Source organism: Clinocottus analis, unplaced genomic scaffold (assembly GCF_023055335.1).
Source record: "Clinocottus analis isolate CAN_PGR_092001 unplaced genomic scaffold, fCliAna1.0.p SCAF_36, whole genome shotgun sequence".
In the NCBI taxonomy this organism is placed as follows: Eukaryota; Metazoa; Chordata; class Actinopteri; order Perciformes; family Cottidae; genus Clinocottus; species Clinocottus analis.
The window spans coordinates 377,410-397,532 of NW_027176109.1; the positions used below are offsets into that span (position 1 = coordinate 377,410).

General features: G+C 44.1%; 1 protein-coding gene across 7 annotated transcripts in view; it reads left to right on the forward strand.

The window, feature by feature from the left end:
- The first annotated feature begins 1,144 nt into the window (after window positions 1-1,144).
- cobl (cordon-bleu WH2 repeat protein) overlaps window positions 1,145-20,123 on the forward strand; it is a 48,622-nt gene continuing 29,643 nt past the window's right edge. For 2 of the 7 annotated variants that reach the window (XM_068596346.1, XM_068596351.1), the window contains exons 1-6: window positions 1,745-1,828; window positions 2,053-2,133; window positions 15,155-15,346; window positions 16,887-17,097; window positions 18,353-18,581; window positions 19,948-19,992. In XM_068596346.1, coding sequence (XP_068452447.1) covers window positions 2,105-2,133; window positions 15,155-15,346; window positions 16,887-17,097; window positions 18,353-18,581; window positions 19,948-19,992 — 706 coding nt within the window. In that variant the 5' untranslated portion in view covers window positions 1,745-1,828; window positions 2,053-2,104. Of the gene's footprint in view, window positions 1,213-1,744; window positions 1,829-2,052; window positions 2,134-3,187; window positions 3,292-7,544; window positions 7,670-15,154; window positions 15,347-16,886; window positions 17,098-18,352; window positions 18,582-19,947; window positions 19,993-20,123 lie in introns of those variants that run through there. The other 5 variants (XM_068596350.1, XM_068596352.1, XM_068596348.1 and 2 more) reach the window with 4 other exon arrangements.

Consider the following 20,123-nt stretch of genomic DNA (forward strand, 5'->3'; position numbering starts at 1 on the left):
CCACAATACTTCCCCACTTACACTCAAACTATATGTTTTACCAATTATAATCATGTAAAAAGTGAATAGTTTGAGTGTTTGATGGATCGTAGGTAAGAACAGCGTTACCAACGGATTATAGTGAGAATTACAGCTATTTTTGATTATTTATCTCTAAATGTATCCGTCTATCTATAAATGTATCTATCTATCTATAAATGTATCTATCTATCTATAAATGTATCTATCTATCTATCTATCTATCTATCTATCTATCTATCTATCTATCTATCTATCTATCTGTCTATCTATCTATCTATCTGTCTATCTATCTATCTAACTATCTATCTATGATGACATAGATTTGGTCACAGACAGTATAATTATCACCTGACTATTAATTCGAGGCGATGTGTTAGAGTTTGGTGAGAGGGCGACCCTTTTGTTTACATTTACAGCTTAAATTAAGTGAAATATTAGTCAAATGTGTATTGCTAGTTTCCGTATTAGAGCAAAAACACAACATTACCACGAGACACTACACTTTCAACAGACGTCAGTGTTATGATGGACACTTGACGCTGTGGACGGTGGCCTGTTTTAAGATACTTATTGCACAGTTTCTGTTATCATAGAGACATTCTTCTTCATGTTCTCCTCGTTATTATTAGTTGTATTGTTAAAGTCATGTTTTTTTCAGCCCTGACTGTCCATTAAAGGAGCCCTGCGTGAAGCACCAGAGCAGATGGAGTTGTGGCAAAGCGGTCCAATGGCGCCCTCTTGTGGTGAAGAACGACACCTCAATTGCGCTCGAGCGCTATAGCACAAAGCATGCTGGGAGAAAAGATTTGAATTCTCATCACTGAATTTTAATGAGACATTGCGACTCAAAGTTGTTGTTAGGCCGATGCAACGTAACGTGCAACAGCAACAAAGACGTTGCTACGACTAACGACAGCAACGTCTCTTAACTAAGAAGCCCGATGTGTGAAGACTTCATGTGTTGTGTGCGTCTTCCTCCAGGACCATGAGAGCTTCTCCTCGCTGTGCAGCTGCCGCTCAGTGGAGTCCAATGAGGATGATTGACGTGCGATTTGCTGACGAAGGCTGTCTGCAGAGAGAGAGAGAGAGAGAGAGAGAGAGAGAGAGAGCTGCGCTAAGTTAGACAGAATGCAGCAGCAACATACCGGAAGTCACGTGACACTGCCTCAAAGATAAGAGAGGATAAGGAAAGTAAGTGCAAAAATGCAAAGTATATGAAGTGTATATAAGTATGTATAGTTTAAAAAAGAGGGGCCGATTGTATAGGATGTTGATACAATAGAGGCAGGCAACAAAGATGAGAAAAGTGAAAAATATTTTTATTTTTAATTTTTATATAAAATAAAAAAACAACTTCTATTTCACTGTAAAATTATAATAGAAATATATATATATATATATCAATTTGTTTGTATTAAAAAACATTTTAATATATATATATTATATTTGTTGTATTGTTTTTATATTTTATTTGTAATTTAAAAATTACAAATAAATTTGTAATTTAAAAAGTAATAGAAATATTACTTTTTTAAAATAAAATAAATTATAAATTATAATTTAAAAAATATTAATAATAATTAGATATTTATTTTTTCAAGTAACACGGGAGGGGTGGGGGGAAATGGTCCTCGTTAAATGCAGTTACCCTGCACGCACTCTTATTTTGAAACCCCACACCGGAAGTGCAACGGTAACTACTTTTTTCTTGACAATGCTCGACGGGGAAAGTCAGCCGGAGGGACCGGGAGATTATATCAAGTGTTTCTGACAACTAACGCGAGCCGGCGGGAGCCTTCTGACGGCGGTAAGTTGGCCCTTAAAACACTGAACATTTATCACGTATGGCTTCTCGTGACGTCACTTTGCGGGTCTTTGTGCTTGTCACTTCGGGCGCACTTGTCACTTTGCTGGACCTCGTTGTCAGTAAATACAAAGTTGTTCTTGTTCATTCAGAAATGTCGCTGTATAGGTGGAAAAATAATGTCTTAAAACCCGCAGCAAAATATTGCAAAGTGTGCTCTGTCGCAGGTGAGCGCTGGATGGACGTGCGCGGCTCTGAAGGAGACACAGAATCACTGCAATGAGCGAGTCCTCCAAACCGCCTTCAGGGTAAGTCCTTAACACAAACATGCCGTTTGTACTCTTTCCTCTGTCGGTTCACACAACTCACAACGAACTTTCTCGATAGTTCACCTTTCAAGAGCAGCTCTGTGTGTTCTCTTTTGACGTGCGCAACAAAAGCGCTACATTTGTATCCATCTGACTCCACGCTACGTGTAGCACTATCACCTCATCACAGGTGTTCTCAACACCGAGTGTTCTTGTGTTGTGTAATGACGCGTCGCCTTGATAACAGTAACTTCAGTGTAATAAAGCTGAAGAGGACTCGTGCGTTTGGGCTCCATTGAGCAGCTGCACCCACGTGACCAGCACTTGAAAGGTCTGACAACACAGAAGAGAAGGTTCGAGACCCGGCCTTTTATGTGATGGCGGGAACACAACAACAACAACAACAACAACAACAACAACAACAACAACAGCAACAACGGTGCTGTATTCAAAGTGCTTTGTGTCGTTTTGTTTCGGCTCAATAGTGATATTTGTTGGGCTTCTTCTTTGTTGGGATCATATGGAGAAACACAGCTTGCTCACAGGAACAAATAACAATAATCGTGTCCATAAAGTAGTTGCTAATCATTCACTGCAGGGATTTGTTGTTGTTGTTGTTGGAGGTAAACGTCTCAGGCCTTACGGATAGAGGTCAGGTTTTTTTTTTTTTTCCAATTTTAAACTAGAAAACAGTCCATCTCTGATTTGTGCAAGTTTTCATTAAATATGAGTAAAGTTTAAGTTAATTTATCTGATTTTTCTTTTTCATAATTTCTCATTGACAGAAGGGTGAGACTAAATATTGCACTGTAGCCTTTTATGTCCTTATTTATAAAAAATTACAGCAATGCAACAGTCTGTATATCTAATTCAAGGTAGCGTTGCGATGCTGCTGTGAGTAGTTCACTGACCACTGAGCCACAAGTTGCTGACGTCGCCGACGCTTCAGTCCACCTTTGTAATCATTTAAAGATGTCGACAGGACTCTCACGCCTCCTTAACCATCATGCACCAGCTCTTCTGGCCGCTCTGAACTCCTCCATCCCCACTGCAGGTGTGTGGTTGGAGGCTAAACGCCAGCTGATAGAGCGTGAACACTGCAGGTGCTCCAGCGGGTGTGAAGCAGTTGGAGTTGGAGCGTCGACGAGTTAAATTAAGGTTCGGTCTGTTTCCCCCCTCTGATCTTTTCAAGTAAAAGGTCCTCTTTAACCAGATACTCCTAAACACTGTGATTTCAGACACTCAAGAGCCTGTTTTTTGGCCAAAATAACAAAGCAGACTTCTCACAGAGTTCGCTGGCAGCGGAGCCCGAACGCCTCTTTCACCCGGTCGCTGCTTGACATTTCTGTCCATATAAATTACCACGACAACTCCCTTTGTGCCGTGATCCCTCTTCCGTCATCGCACGGGGAGCAGCTACTTTACTGCATAGCCCTGTGCTAATGAAACACAGCACACACACACACACGGACACACACACACACGGACACAGAGTGTGTTCATTATTAAACAATTGAGGAGGGAATAGACTGTTTTTTTTTTTTTTTAGGGAAGTGGAATCCGTTTGTATTTGGCTGTTGAAGTCTGTGTGTGTGTGTGTGTGTGTGTGTGTGAGTGAGTCAGTGTGTGTGTGTCAGTGTTTGGAAAGCCTGAGTGTACTTCAGGTGGTGAAAAGGAAGCCTCATCTCTTAGCTTTATACGCCTGCCATGAATCATGGTACACAAAAGGCGACTTCCTCACCTCCAGAGACTGTAAATGAGTGCGTTGAGATCCAGATCGTCCCAAATTTAGCAGCTCGCCTCCCAATTTCTCATCATTTGAAATGCTTCTGACTTGGTTCGGTCCTTTTGTGTGAGTTGGAGCTTCATGTGTGTTAATTGCAGCAGCGGTTCCTTTCCTCCCCCTTACAGTCTGCACACAGTCTGCTGCTACATGTCTGCATGTGGTGTTCATGCGTGTTTCTGCCTAAACGCTTGTGGGTTTGAGCGAGTTTCAGTCCAGAAGCCTCTGATTAATGTGGTTTTCTTAATTGCTCTGAATTTTTAGCATCCACTCCCAGAGGAGCAATAAGGAAGCGACGAATATAAACAACGGGAGAATAAAGTTACTTTAAATTAACAGCACAACCAAAGGTTTTTACTGAGCTCAACGGAGCTTTTTGCTGTTTTTTTTTTCCTGTCTGGAGACGCGACGCGGCACCGTGTGACGTCTGAACCTTGTGTTTAGCGTGAGGTCACATGGTTAAAGCCCCCGGCGGTGCTCAACCACCAACCCTCCTGATGCAGACAAACACCCGTCACAGAGCAGCTTCCTCAAAGGCCTCGTGAAGTGCAAGGAAGAGGGAATAGCGGCTCTCTACATCCTGATTTTGGCGGCTCGCCGCCATTAGGTCGCGCGTTTTATTTTGAAAGTGCGTCTTTTTCTGTTTTTGCGTTAGCGTCCCTTCTGTTTCTATTCAGGATTTAAAACTCGCCCGCAGGAAGACCAGGCTGGCAGATTTGACAGATAAATACAGTGTGGGATTACAAAATAACCGTCCTGCGCTCTGCACACACCCAGAGATAATTACTGTCCACCAACTGTCCTGTTAGCCGGCGTGCGCATCGCGAGCAGCTGCTCGCTGCCGCGTGAAACACATCCATCTGAAGCTGTGCCCACCGGACTGAAGCCTCGGTCCTTCGCCCTCCTCCTCTTCCTCCTCCATATCGGCGTTTGGATTTTGAACTCCATGTGTGTCTGTCACTCCGCAGCGTTTCCTAAAATACTCTGAGAGTACAGCGGCGATGTGCGGTCAGATAACGGAAACCCCTCGGTGCCGGTTCTCTTCCTGCCGTCGTCTCAGACGATGGGAGATGTCGAGACGGATGCAGGCTCAACCCCCCGCCCCGCCCTTTCTTTCACAACAAAAACACACGTCTACTAGAAGATTACGGTTCTTATTCTGTGGTCGGCCACCAAGCTCAGCCCTGCTGACTCAGGGAGCTCCTTCTTTTATTTTCTTTCTTTTTATTCTCTCTCACATGAAGGCCATACTGGATTTGGCTCTGGAAAAGAGGGACGTGTTTCAGTGTATGTGGTCACATCTGGATATATATATATATATATATATATATATATATATATATATATATATATATATATATATATATATATATATATAAAAGACTTAGGCCTTCAGTAAGAGCCTTATAGTCACATCACACCTACTATACGGCACTCATTGAAGGCCTAAGTCTGAAACCCACGTCCCGCCCCTGATGTATATATGTATAGGATTATTTTGAGGATTGGTTAAATTATACTTGTGTGAAAACTGAGATAGGCAAGAGAGTATTTGAGGCTCTGCGCTGCAATATCTGCTATGTATCGAGCATCCTTGTTATGCATAGAAAGGCTGCTTCCACAGGCTCGTTCTGGGCGGATAGAAGTTTGACCAAAGTACACGCTGACCTTCACGCTTCAAAAGTGTACACCGTGACACCTTTGTTCAGTTTATGGGTTTAATGAGGAGTCGGTGTGTGTGTGGCAGGAATGGATCGGTCAGGCTTGTGATTGTTGAACTTCGCCCCATCAGGTATGATTTATTCCTCTGAACACCTGCGATAAAGTAGTTCACTTCTTTTTAATTAACTGCTGAATGGTGCTGCCCTTATTCACATGCTATAAGAGCAGACCGCCGTCTGCGTGTGTGTGTGTGTGTGTGTGTGTAATTAACAATTACAGCACAGTCTAGTGTGGTTAATGCTCTGAGTAGGAGTTCGTGATGAGGACAGGCACAGTGGGATTGCGTAACGGCTGCTTTGCTCTGTGCACAAAGCAGAGCAGCGCCGGCTCTCTGAACGCATTCGCTCCAACGCTGTGCCGAGATACATCGGAAACATCTGAGACATCGATGCCGGCTGTATTTATAGATTGTTGTTCTCCTCAGGCCACACGCCAGAGCCTCAACTTTTTTTTTATTCTGCTATCTGGGAACCTCTGTCCTTGGTGAAATTAAACATTGGCAGACAACCTTAACAACAAAGTACGCCCGTGTATCAAGTATCAGTTGTACTGTGTATCAGTTGTACTGTGTATCTGTCGTACAGTGTATCTGTCGTACAGTGTATCTGTCGTACTGTTCAGCAGCTGTTATGGGTCGCTCTGGTTTATTTCTGGAAGCCTGCAGTCATATGTTAGTCATTGTGGTATGTGGGGTTTGTCAGAGTGTGTGTGTGTGAGTGTGTGTGTGTGTGTGTGTGTGTGAGGGTGTGTGTGTGTGTTTGAGCGCAGACTGGACGGACTCCTCTAACGCCAGCTGACGCGCCATAGCAGTGGTATCGCCCGATAAGTCTGAGGTGGAGGAGTGCACTTTCTATTGCACAAGCTGTGATGGTTTTGCTTGTGTTTAATTAACCCTTTAACTCCCAATTAGAGAGAAAAGGCAGCACACATGTTGCCGCCACGTCTGTGTGCAGCAACAGGTGTGGATGTCTAAAAGTGTTGTCGTTCTATGAAAAGGTCATCAAAAGCGTTGAGAATATCTTCCTCGATACCTGCTGGTATGGTCACAGAGTAAAACATGTATTTGTTGCCCTTTCTTGCAAAAACTGGATTCAGTAGTTAAACTCCTTAGAGATACTTTAAATGTTTTTATTGTGTTGCTTTTTAACTGGTTTGTGTTTTCTTCTAAATAAAAGCATCCTGGGGGGCTTTAAAGCTGCAGATCTGTAACATAAGTGTTTCTCCTCTTGTTCCTCTCACAGGAGCTCTCTCTAATTGAACATGCAGCTCAGGGAATAGGGAACAGACTAATTATTATTTCCTGCTGTTCCTTGCCTCTACATTCCACCTCTCCTTCCTTTCTTCTTCTCTGATGTTGGACTCCACCCATCTTTCCTTTTTCTATTCCCTTTTCTTGTTGCTCTGCTGCCATGCAGGGCTTTGTGCCACCTGAGATTCTTTCATTCCTACCTCTCTCTCACAAGCTCAGTGTCTGCTTGAGCTGGTGTACACTGTAGATGCACGTGTGACTCAATAGTTGATTTGTTTATTTTCCCTGTGTGTGATTATAATACATTCATCAATTAGGGAAAGCACCGGGATCTTGCGTTGACTTTGTCGGTGATTTCAAAGGTCAAGTAAATAAATATGGTCTTAAATTAATTAATCGTAGAGTGCAGAGTGGCCTTATCTTTACACAGAAGTGTGAAGATAAGGAATAGACATGTGAATGGACATGAAAAGTGTGGCTACTACTGTCGTAATATATATTATATTATATACATATTATACATACATACATACATACATACATACATACATACATACTATACGTACATTACCGTAGTAAGATGTGAAAAACTATTAATCCAAAATGTTAATAAACCTCAAACCTGAACATTTAAGACAGTAAAAGTGAGGTTTTTACTTTCTTAGGAGAATATCTGTGTGTGCACAATGATTGGGAAACTATTAGTGTGCAGAAGGTTTCAGCTTTCTTTACTGAGGCCATGTCTCTCACCACTGAACACCTCGTACTTCTAAGCTCTCCAGGTAAGCTGCAGTTCTGGAATACTATCGCTGGTTCTGTGATTACGCCCCAATATTTTTAGCAATGTCAAGAGTGCTGCATCCCTCTGAAAGACTCATTACATTTTTGTTTGACTTTTCAGTCGGTTAAATCTATTTTTTATGTGTTGCTTTAAAGCCTTCAGTGCCGCTTTAGCCCTGCGCAGCTAGCGCGGCTAGCGATAGCAGGCTAGCGTTAGCGCGGCTAGCGTTAGCCCTCACTCCACACACTGGGCTCAGGGCTCCGCCTTGTTAACTCTGTTCACAAAACCCTAATTTAGTGAAGTCAGGATTATACTTAATTGTGTTCGGCAGCACTTTCATCTTAATTTTCTACGTTTTAAATACTTCTTACTCTGGCTACAGGCTAGAGGCTAGCTAAGTGTCTTCTTCTGCATAATGGAGCTCGGTAAACAACTGACTGACGCATTACCGCCACCAAGCGGTGGGAATCTATATTGTAACTGATCGTCTAGTGGATAACGCTTATATCTTTTGATAACCTACGGTTAGTAAGGTCTCCAAAGGAAAGACAGGCATGTCTTGCTTTTTCCAGAGAGGCATGTCGGCTCCCTGCTCCTATTTTAGGAGAATTATTGTTGCTTGGGAATAATATGTCTCGCCTTCGACTGCTCTGTGTCAGTGGTCACAAGAGGACACGTTGACCTCATGAGTCCAGAGAGCAGAGGAGGACGAGGGGGAGGAGGAGGGTGGAGAGCCGCTGCAGTAAGTGGGTTTATCTCCTTTAAGTAGGTGTGAAACAGACACTCCTGGATCACCAGTCGCTCACTTAATCTGAGGTCATTGAGACGCACCGACGTAAACCCTCGAATAACTGTAAGGAGTGTAAGCAAACCTAATTGATCCCAAAGAGAAGTAATTCATTAGGCACCCGAGGCGTGGTGTTGTTATCTCCCCGGGGTTATTATGTTACTGTACAGATTGTTCTTCTCCTGAACCCGGTTGTACTAGAGAAGTATTTGCTTTATAAACAGGTAAACCAGGGACTGTTCTTGTTTTAAATACTGGGCCCTTTGTATAAACACGGCAGTAGTGCTGGGCGACAACTCAACACAATTGTGTGTGTTTTGTCTTCCAATGGAATCATATTGTAAAAAATCCTGCATTGAGAAACTGTGATACACATTTACGTTATCTACATTGCCAATAGCGGGGACAAATTTGTAAAATATTGTGGTGTGTGTGCGTGTGTGTATTGAGGGAACATATTTGAAGATTGTTGTTTTAGTTTTCTCACTTTGTTCCCACACAAATGTGTCATACGGAAATGTATATCTGTTTCTGTATAATTTTGCACTAAGGCCCTTGAATGAGAGTTAGCATTTAATTGATGCAAAAACAGGCTTTAGAAAGTCACTAAAAAGCAGCCAACTCCCATATTTATTCATAACTTTCAGCTTGAATATTATTTAATTGGCTGAGTTATGCAAAGGAAAACTCCGTCCAGTGGTTTTTGATCAGAAATATTAGCCATAAAGAGTAAAATAGCTATTTGTACAAAGCTGTAAACACGTTTATCTCTGCTGGAAGGAGTATGGCGTTGATATTTTAAATCCGTTTGCTGTGTAGAATGAGGCTTTAGGACAAACTGACCCGTATAACTACAGGAGCTTCATTGATTTGAGAGAATTGTGTGTTGAGTTATGTTAAAAGGTTTCCTCTTATGTGGACAGAGGGTCAGAGTACCATCGTCTTGGAGCCACTTTACTCTTGTGTGTTTTTATCCACATGGCTGGTAATGTGAGCAACACGGCATGTGCTGAATCAGGAAGTTGAGCGCCTAGCAACTCTCCATGCTTTCCTGGGCTCATGTGTCTCCAATACTCCCCACACAGTACACAACACTCCAAAACAAACTCTCCCTTCGCTTATTTTGGTCCCTTTAGCTTCTATTTTCTCTGGATTCCTCGTGTGCATCCCCCCCTCCACACACACTGCACCCAAAATGGACAGCTGCTGCTAAACTGAGGGTCTGCGCTCTCGCGCGGTGGAGTAGTATAAATATAGGTTTCCATGGGTGCAGCGTGACACCAGAGGGGTATGTGTGCTGCTGGCTGAGTGTCGAGGGACTCCGGGTTCCAGGATGTGTATCATTCACGCTGTGTGCAATGCACCATGGGAGGTTTCAGGCTCAAGCGTTGGGTGCGGTCTCTTGAAGTGGCACTCGAGTGGAAAGCGTGCTGACTTTGTTGGTGTTCCTCCTGATGATTCTACCAAAGTAATATGTGGTGCAAATCAAATCTATTTTGCAGTATTGCTTTGGGTATATTTTACTCTCCAGAGCTGCAGAGTTACGTACTTTGACGCATTGCTATTGTTGAACTTTTGGGTTCAATGTCGGGTCGAGCTCAGGGTCTGAGGTCACAGGGATCAAAGTTTACCAGCATCCAACCACCAACCATGCTAATGATAGCCAAGATCCTGTCCCCACTAAGCTACTGCTGCCTTTTCCTTCTCAAAGACATTTACAGGACATGATGGTTTGACATCTAGAGCCATTTAACCTTTTGGAAACCGTGCGTGAAAATCCTTAATACCCAGCATGCCCTATTTAGACAATCTTTTAGCATAAAATACGTAATCTTTCCATTTCTGAACCGAACGACTCAGTTTCTTGACTGAAACTCCTTCCTAACAGGACAAGACTTTGTTTTATTGTGATTTTTGTTGCAGATTCTGATTCTTTAGGTCCTAATCTTTCCAAAAAGGTGTCTTATTGACGCTCCAGGAGGCTTTTTTGGGGAATCTGACTCATATCATGCTGGATGTTCATAGTTATTATCAAAATATCTTTTAAAAGGGTTTTTTTTCCCCCAAGACTTTGCTGAACAAATACATACAATAAACACAAGTATTGGAATTAATTTGGGGTTCCTACGACGACTCAAACACAGAGAAAAGGAGGTCTGGAGTCAAAATCAGTTTTCACAGTTTTTAACGGGTTAAACATTAGCGTGCTTCATAAAACATATGTAACATCTTGCAGGTTTTGTAGATGCAATCCCCCACAATTTAAACGCACCACAATGTCTGCTGTGACTACTACAGATCTGTAACGCCAACCTTCTCCTGGCCTGAGGAACTGGTCAGGTAATGACGCAGTGTTTATGTTGGATGTATTTTATTGTTATTTTTGACAGCAATCGTTTATTCACAGAGCTTTGGTTTCCTCCATTGTTTGTATTCTCAGAACGCTCAACAAGTGTGTCGTGGGGGGATGTGGGTCAGTCGGCGCTTGCGTGTTTTTTTGGCTGATCTACTTTCACTCCCAGCTGGTTGTGTTCATTAGAGGATAGTGGCTCTTTGTTGTTGTGATGCTATTGTCTCACACCGAAGAGACGGATCCCACTGGACGTCCACGGTCTCTGACTTGAGACACGTCCAGCTGTCTGTCTGTCTGTCTGTCTGTCTGTCGAGCAGTCAGTCTCTCTCTTTTTGTCTGTCTGTCTCTGTCTGTCTGTCTCTTTTTGTCTGTTTGACTGTCTCTCTCTCTGTCCGTCTGTCTCTCTCTCTTTGTCTGTCCGTCTGTCTCTCTATCTGTCTGTCTGTCTGTCTGTGTGTCTCTCTGTCTGTACGTCTCTCTATCTGTCTCTCTATCTATCTGTCTGTCGAGCTGTCTGTCTGTCTCTTTCTCTGTCTGTTTGTCTCTCTATCTGTCTCTCTATCTCTCTGTCTGTCTGTCTGTCTGTCTGTCTGTCTGTCTCTCTATATGTCTCTCTCTTTATCTGTCTGTCTCTCTTTATCTGTCTCTCCATCTCTGTCTCTCTGTCTGTCTCTCTCTCTCTCTCTCTCTCTCTCTCTCTCTGTCTGTCTCTCTCTCTCGCTCTCTCTCTGTCTCTCTCTCTCTCTCTCTCTCTCTCTCTCTCTCTCTCTCTCTCTCTCTCTGTCTGTCTCTCTGTCTCATCTCATTTGCAGCACTCTGTAGTTTAACACTGACAAACCATTTTTTTTTTTTTAAACAATTATGGCTTATGCCACATACCTCAAACACATAATAATTAAATAATATCTCCAGCATCAGATTCAAGGCTCAAGAGAACATCAGCAGACGAAGTGGACGCAGCAGAATCTATTTTCCTGCTTGTCAGTGGAACAAGTTGTGGTGGAGGCGACGCTGACGCAGCAGAAACTAATATTTTCCAATATTTTTCACAAGACCTTTTTCTACGTCTGGAATAAAACCAGTCGCTCGCTTACAGATACTTTTCCCCCCCGAAGCGAAACCCTGAAGGTCTCCAGTGTGTCTGAGCAGTGTTGTGTAGTTTAACTTGTCGACTCACAACCGTAATCTATCTGGAGCATGACGGTGTTAGCATTGTGTGTTCGCGGCGCTCACGCCAAAACCTGTAATCTGAGGGGCGTTGAATGTTTTGCGTACGCCACCCCGACACATTTCCCATCTCTGTGGCGACGGTTTTAAAATGTGTGCGTGTTTGTGTGTGTGTGTCACCCTGATGTGTATCTTTGCGTGGACGCACGGTGGTTTGATTCATCCCGGGTGACTCGATCAGGGAGTGAGCGCCGCTGTATGTGGGTCAGAAAGGAGGTAGCCCAACGTGCACACACACACACACACACTCACCGTAAACGCACTTACACACACACTAAACAAACACACACACTCACTCAGACTAATCTGTTAAAGAGGCGATCAGACACTCAGACTCGTAGGCCGATCTCTACCTACTCAGGTGCGATATAATTGATCCGCGCCGTGTTGACAGGAAGCACCTGCTCAGATTATTCATCTTGGATTTTTATTAATTTAACACATCTGTTTAAGTCCAGACAGCTTCAAACTCTTCTCACTGATAATTACCAGCCAGAAAGTTCTTCACGCACATATGTGTCGGATTGAGCAGTTCTGCTGGTAAGAATGACATCATACATGTAGCATGAATCAAGCTAACGTCGCTACTAGCTTATATATCCACCAACAACGCTATTATATCACGTCTCCAGGTAACACGCCTCCTAATCGCATATTTCTCTGCTCGCATGTCGTCCCGGGAGAGTTTTGAGATGAACATCGGCATCTTTTTTGCGGGTTTTAGATCCTAACTTTTTAATTGTTTATGAACATGTGAACGTTCACAGTTTGAGTCTTAAAAAAAAAAAAGTGTTTTAAGTGGAGGATAGAGAGAGAAACGTATCCTTGTTAATGGAGTTTAGTCAAGCGGAAATAACCGAGCGGTTCTGAAAAGGCCCCATTAGTAACCGTGTGTGTGTGTGTGTGTGTGTGTGTGTGTGTGTGTGTGTGTGTGTGTGTGTGTGTGTGTGTGTGTAACTCAGTCCCTGTAACAGCTCAGCACTTACTGCCCCCCTGTGCAGGACGGAGCAGGTTTCCTGCCTTTCGTTCCCGTGCTTCTTTCTCCTTCGCTCCCTCGCTCTTTCTCTCTCTCCGTCTACGCTCATCCTCTCTCTGTGGGAGACGAGGCTTTTCCTAAAAGAGCCTTTGTGCTCGTTGGAGAGGGAGAGGGAGAGGGAGAGAGAGGGAGAGAGAGAGGGAGAGAGGGAGAGAGGGAGAGAGAGAGAGAGAGTAACTGCAGGCTAAAGGGAGAGAGGAGGATACTGGCTGACTGTGTGAAGCCGGGGGCTCGAGTCCCCACAGCGCCGCAGGGCCTGACCAGAGAAATACAAACATCACACACATGTACAGATCTCTCTATGGAAATTATGAGATAAAAAGTCATTATTATGAGATAAAAAGGCATGATTATGAAATAAAAAGTCATTATTATGACATTAAAATTCATTATTATAAGATAAAAAGTTGAAATTGAGATTTTAAAAAATCAAAATTATGAGATAAGTCATTATGAGATTTATTTTTTTAAATGGGGTCGAAAATTATGAGATAAAGTAATTATTATAAGAAAAAAGTCATGATCTTGAGATAAAAAGTCATGATTATGAGATAAAAAGTCATGATTATAAGATAAAAAAGTCATTATTATGAGATGAAAAGTCATTATGATGAGATAAAAAGTCATGATTTTGAGATAAAAAGTCATGATTATAAGATAAAAAAGTCATTATTATGAGATAAAAAGTCATGATTATGAGATTAAAAATCGAAATTATGAGATTCTTTCAGTCGCGGCGCATCGATCTGTGTGTTTACCTTCGTGACCTGATCACGACCCGCGCTGCCGCTCCCCTGCGATGCGTACACTAAAAAAACCAACAACCTTTCCCACGTTACATAATGAGTCAATGACACCGTGCGGGTTTAAATATCCGACTCGGCTGTTAATGGTTAACTGTAACCGGGTTGAGAGTCCGCATGTTCACGTGCGTTCTTCCTTCACTGCGCTCGCCTCGCCTTTTAAACCGGGCGTCGTGAAGCACGCCAGAGGGACACGCCAGGGGATTTAACAAGCGCCAACTCTCTGGGAGGGATTTATAAACACACGTATATATAAATATATACATATATACAACACTTCTGGAATACTTAATCAACACAAAGCTGCTTTTTGACGTGAGTAGGATGTTTTTCCTTTTTGTTATCTTGGGTTAATATTTGTGCCGACGGACAGAGAGAGCGTGTGTGTGTGCGCTTGTGTGTGTGTGTGTGTGCGCGATAGAAAAGCCATTTGCAGAATGAAGTGCTCGATTCTGTGTAATCAGCTGCGTCTGTCAGTCAGAAGTACAGTTTGACGTCGAGCCCGAGGTCAAACGGGCAGACAGCGGCGTCTCGTCGCCGGCATGTCACCGACATCTGCCGCCCGTCTCCACCCGCAGGAGTTGTGGTTATGTGTGTGTGTTTTTTAATATATATATCTGGGTTGTTTTGTAGTTTTTGTAGAGCTATTGAATCACAAGCCAATGATATAACTATTGTGTAGCTTCAAAAGTTGTTCTTTTTCAATGACAGTCAACCGAATGTTCACATTTTAGCGTTACTTGTTAAATAAACTGCACGGATATGGAATAAGATTCGATAAAGGACGTTGTTTGTGTTAAACTAACGCTGTTAACAACACTGCACAGTGTTGTTCTGAAGTGAGAGGGTGCGATTATGAATTGGTCAATTAGAAGTGAGCAGCTGCTCAGAGGCGGCGTCATCTTGACAACCCAAAAAGCATCGAGCTCAGCGTGTCATGTGGAGCGTTTTTGTTAATCGGGGCGAAGAGAGGGAGGTTGTGTAGCGAGCGGAAACACAGCGACGACAACAAGTCGTTGGTATTCAGGCGGCTCCTGAGGAGGCGGCAGTTCGTTGAGCTGCTGTGCAACTGAGACCGCGAGGGGGGGAAATGATCTGCAGCGTCTCATTTGTGAATTGAAACTCGACTTAATTGAAACGTCAGGAATCCGACAACAAATTCCTGCACAACATGTGACATAAAAAACATTTTCCCCACGCGGAAAACTGAAGTATAAACCTTTAAAAACCACACTGCAAACACGCGGAGGTTCATGATGGTTTCCCTCTGTGTGTCCCAGGAGGAGGATGAAGGCGCGCGCCCCGCCGCCGCCGGCCCCTCTGCCGGCCCCACGCCACATCTTTAGAAACGCCGCACCCGACGGGGGCGGAGCTTCCGGCACGGACGCCAAAGAGAACGTGCTGAGGCCCGTCGTGGATTTACAGCTCACCTTACCGCAGGGGAGCCAGACTTCAGTCACCGAGGATGGCAGGTAAACACACATTTTGCTCTGTTGTTGGACAGCGAAACGTCCAGAGAATTATGTGTATTTATAGCCACGAGGATCTGAGCTATTGTTTAGCCGAGCAATTGATTTTACTGCACGCTGACGACCAGCGTGAGGCTCGTTTGTTGCATCCAAGTCCGTGTTTGTCAGGGTGCCATTGGGGCCTCGTCAAGGGGCCTTTTCCCTCGTCTCAGCACCAGCTTTGTCCCAGAAAGTCGCCAAATGAAGGCTGCTGGTGCCCTCTGCCCCTCATGAGGGTCTCATGTGGGGCTGAAAATCCAGCCAGCCTCCTTAGTACAGAACAACACCATGATAACCAAACTTTGTTGGCTATTTAGTGTAGTTTTCTTTACTTCAACATGTGGAACTTCTCCGTCTGCCTGTTAAAACCCATTTTAAAGAGGTCGTGGTTACTGTCGCAGCTTCACTGGATCATTTTGGGGAGAAATGAACGTGTGATGCTACATTGTAGCTTCAGATGTGTTTGACATGGCTGTGAAACAAAAATCAAAGCGGTAGTTTGCGGTCATGAGAGAAGGCTCATAAACACACAAGATGTGTCATAAATAGCTGCTAATCTGATTATAGTAGAACACTAATGTTGTATCTTCATAGTATATATATCAAAACTGCAATAACAACTTTAAAGATACAGAGTCGTGAGTGGAAAATCAAATGACATTCAAACAGAGGACAATTAAATTGAAACTTCAACATGTTTAATACCACTAACTCGTCTTTAAGGAGCGCTTAGTAACACGGGGACATCTTTTCTGTTGATGGAGGATTGTCGTTTTCTAGCGACGGTCAATCTCAATGGCGTCCTTTGTGGCGTCTCTCTCTCTCTCTCTCTCTCTCTCTCTCTCTCTCTTTCTCTCTCTCTCTCTCTCTCTCTCTCTCTCTTTCTCTTCTGTCATCCGATCTGTCCGTTCCCAGAAAAAACAAACATTGGAGACTGTCTCTAGGTTTCTTTCTCTTGAGGATTGACAGGTAGGTACCTCCTCATCAGCTGCACCGGACACACAAACGGACTCACAAAGCAACAACTTGTGGCTTGTCAACGCGTACTCTGTCATTTATTTCTTCATGGCGTTGCTCCATTTTATTGTCGGAGGCTCTCAGCTCAGAGTTTATGTCTCTAGATTCACCGTACAGATAAAATCAGCCTTATTTTACGGGTTTTCATGATGTTTAAGGTCATTTTCAGGTCGTATTTGTCGCCCCGACATGAGCAATAAATATTCATCCAGGAGGACTTGTTGCAACAATATCTTAATAATAATCTTTGGCCATTCAATCTACAATACGTCTGTTTAAACAGCTCAGTGATTAATATCCTATCCTTTTGTTTTTAATCCATCAAGTAGCCATTTTATTCTCTTCCCTTTGGCAGAGCTCAAAGTAAGTCAAGCTTTTGTAACCCTATCTCCTTTCCTGCTTCCCCTTTATTCTCCTCTCGCTCCTCAAACTCCCTCCCCCCTTCTCTCTCTCTCTTTCACTTTCTCTCCCTCCCTCCCTCCCTCAGCAAGGCGCTGATGGACCTGCTGGTCGAGCTGTGCAGCCGCCACCACCTGAACCCGGCGCTGCACACCCTGGAGCTGCTGTCGCCCGAGGGCCGCTCCCTGGGGTTCAAGCCCAACGCCCCGCTGGGCTCCCTCGACGTGGCTCGCGTCCTCATCAAGGAGAAGGTCTGGGAGGAGAGAACGGTGCGCAGGCCGGCGCCCAAAGTGCCTGAGGTGAGTTGAACGGCGGAGCGTTTTGTATATTTAGGATCGTACACGCGTCGCAGCAGATATATTCTACATATATATCAGGTTTGGTTCGGCTTGGCGTGGATTCCTGCAGGCTTTGAGACATCTGATGTCGTAGCAAACGAATGCAAATGAAAGAAAAGTAGTGTACATGACAACAAGGAATAGAAAATACACTCCTAAGATATGTTTTTGTTTGGATCATTTGGGTTAACGTCCAAAACTCCTTAAATATGAGCTCCTTCCCCCCCGTTGCCCGGTGTAAAGCTCCTCCCTCCTCTCTCCACCTTTTACCTCTGACGGCCGGCAGAAAGCAAGGCCGGTGACACCTGTAAGGTGCCGGCGCTGAGGTGGGACGCCTGTTGGGATCAACTGGCTCGGCGTGCATGACGTTGGAGTCGTACTCGGGCTCGGCGAGCCTCTCGCCGTCTTCACCAGCGCTCGTTCGCCCATCTGAACGCATTCCTCCTGATAGTTGGTCTCTTTGTCTCGGCCTCTCCTCTGCTCTCCTCCTACGGTTTGAATATTTGATGAGTGCCTTACCTTTAGTTACCATGCATTATTTCTCTGCTCTCTCTCCCTTTGACCCTCGCCTGGCCTCGGGCCAGAGGCCGACACGGTTTCAGACGCCGCTCCCTCCTCTCCGTCGTCCCTCCTCTGCGTCTGCGCCTATAAACGCAGTCCGACGTGACTTTTAGAGGCGACTGGATGTCACTGCCTGTCTCTGTCAGTTTAACTTAGGACCAAACACCTAAAGCACTAGCAGCGAGACAAACAGAACTACACACACACAAAGTAAAGTAAAAAAACTAAAGCATTTCCTCGGCTTTCGTCGAGACATTTAGTGAACCTTTCAGACACTTAACTAGAGTTTTCTATAAAGGCTGATAGTGACGAAGCCACTTGTCTCCATAATAGAACACTATACAATGTCCAGGTTTTACTACCTAAACACACACACACACACGCACACACACATATAATCTTCTGTCTATTAAATCTGCTTTTTTTTCTTCCTGTCCTCAACCAAAGTCTAACCTCAGGTTACTCATTGTTGAAGTATCTTCCTCTATCTCTGCTTTGACATCATTACGACGCTAAATGAATCGGATCTCGATCAAAGGCTCGACCTGCATCCAACGAGAAGACCTGTCCCCCTTTCTGCTTATCGCTTCATCCTGTTATGACGATCGGCATTAATGCTCTTCCCCTCCTCCTCCTCCTCCTCTCTCTCCATCAGAAAACCGTGCGTTTGATGGTGAACTACCACGGCGGCCAGAAGGCGGTGGTGCGGGTCAACCCGTTCGTGCCGCTGCAGGCTCTGGTGCCGGTCGTCTGCGACAAGTGCGAGTTCGAGCCGGCGCACGTGCTGCTGCTGAAGGACGCCGTCAGCCGCCGCGAGCTGCCGCTGGACCGATCCCTGACGGAGCTGGGCATCAAGGAGCTCTACGTGCACAACCAGAGTCTCGGTAAAACCACTTTAGTCCGTCTAAAACTGGAACGTGGAAACAGACCATTTGTCTCCAACCACAAGCTTCCCCTTTTTTCCTCTGAACGTAGCAACAAACCAACAACACATAGAGGACACACTGCTTTTTCTTTCTCCCACAGTTACTAGGGTTATACACACTACTGGGGATGCTAACTAGCATTTGATGCTCTTTGGTAACGGGGGGAAAACAAGAAGTGCTCTCTCATTTTTTGCTGTTTTTGGTTGAGCAATGGTTGGATAACGCACTTTAAAGGGTATTTATATCATTATGTACAAAGTTATTGTCTTATATTCTGAACAGAGCCGTCGTTTGGTTGATGCTAATGACCCGGAAGCTAATTAAAGCGCATAAAAAGACGTCATTGTGGACTCTGATACGCTTCTTCAGCTGTTACGTCGTCATTATCTGACGTTGACGTGACTGCATGTCGTCCCCCAATGCCATTGCTCCAGCTTATGAGTGAAGGAATCAATGCATTTACAAGCAAAATATGCATATTGATTGAAATTAGGACGGTTTTAACGCGCACAAGTTGTACATGCATGATGAGAATAAGACTCGTGTGAGCTTCTGTTCAGGGAGCACAAAGGTTTTCTTCTCCACCTCCGCTTCCTCCCAGCTGATTCAGCGCTGCCCTCCTCCGTGTTGTAAAGCCTCCACTCAGTTTTTGCAAAGAAGGAGGGCGTGGCCGCCGAGCCCGAGTCCCTTTCCACGTGCATAGCACGTCGCCCTGCGGCCTTTTTTTTACATGGATGAGTGTGTTCTTTCTTTCTCGGGAGTAAAGTTTAATGTCAGCGGTGTTTACTTTACTTTGCCGTAAGTTAAACCATCAGGAGAACAAACTGTGGTCGTCACACAACCTCCGGCCGGCAGCAGCTGTCTGCTGACACGGTTCAGTGTTTCACCGGCAGCGTAAACCAGAAATATAAGCTTCTTCTATTATTTTACAGCTAAATAAACCTTGCTAAATGCAAAGTGTGCCTGACATTAACTCAATTAGTCTTTTCTTTATCTATTACTGTGTTGAATTATCGTCTATAATTGGGTATTACTGGTCTATTGACATGGTTACAGGCTCCCACACACTGAAACATCCAGACACCGACAGGAAAAGCTCGTGGCGTACGATCATGACGGACAACATCGAGAACATTACTCATTTTTTTCAGGTCAAATGCGATTACATAATGCTTATATCTTATCTCAACCGCTCACTACTATCATGAAGGATATGGAACCTGGTTTATTGCGGAAAATGTTCACGTTTTTGTCATAAAAACCATCAGCTGTGTTGTGCTGCTACAAATTAAAGTGCGATTGATGCTTTTTGATGTTTTTCCAGTTCTCCAGCCTCAAAGGGCTTCAGCTCCAGCTCTTAACTACTCAGGTATTATTGTCTTTGTGTTGCTGTTTAACACAACGCACTGCTGCTTACTAACATGCTGCGTCTTGTGTAAACATCTATTAATTTGAAAATGACTGTTTGCTTTTGCTTTTCCTCCCCCAAGAATCCAAATA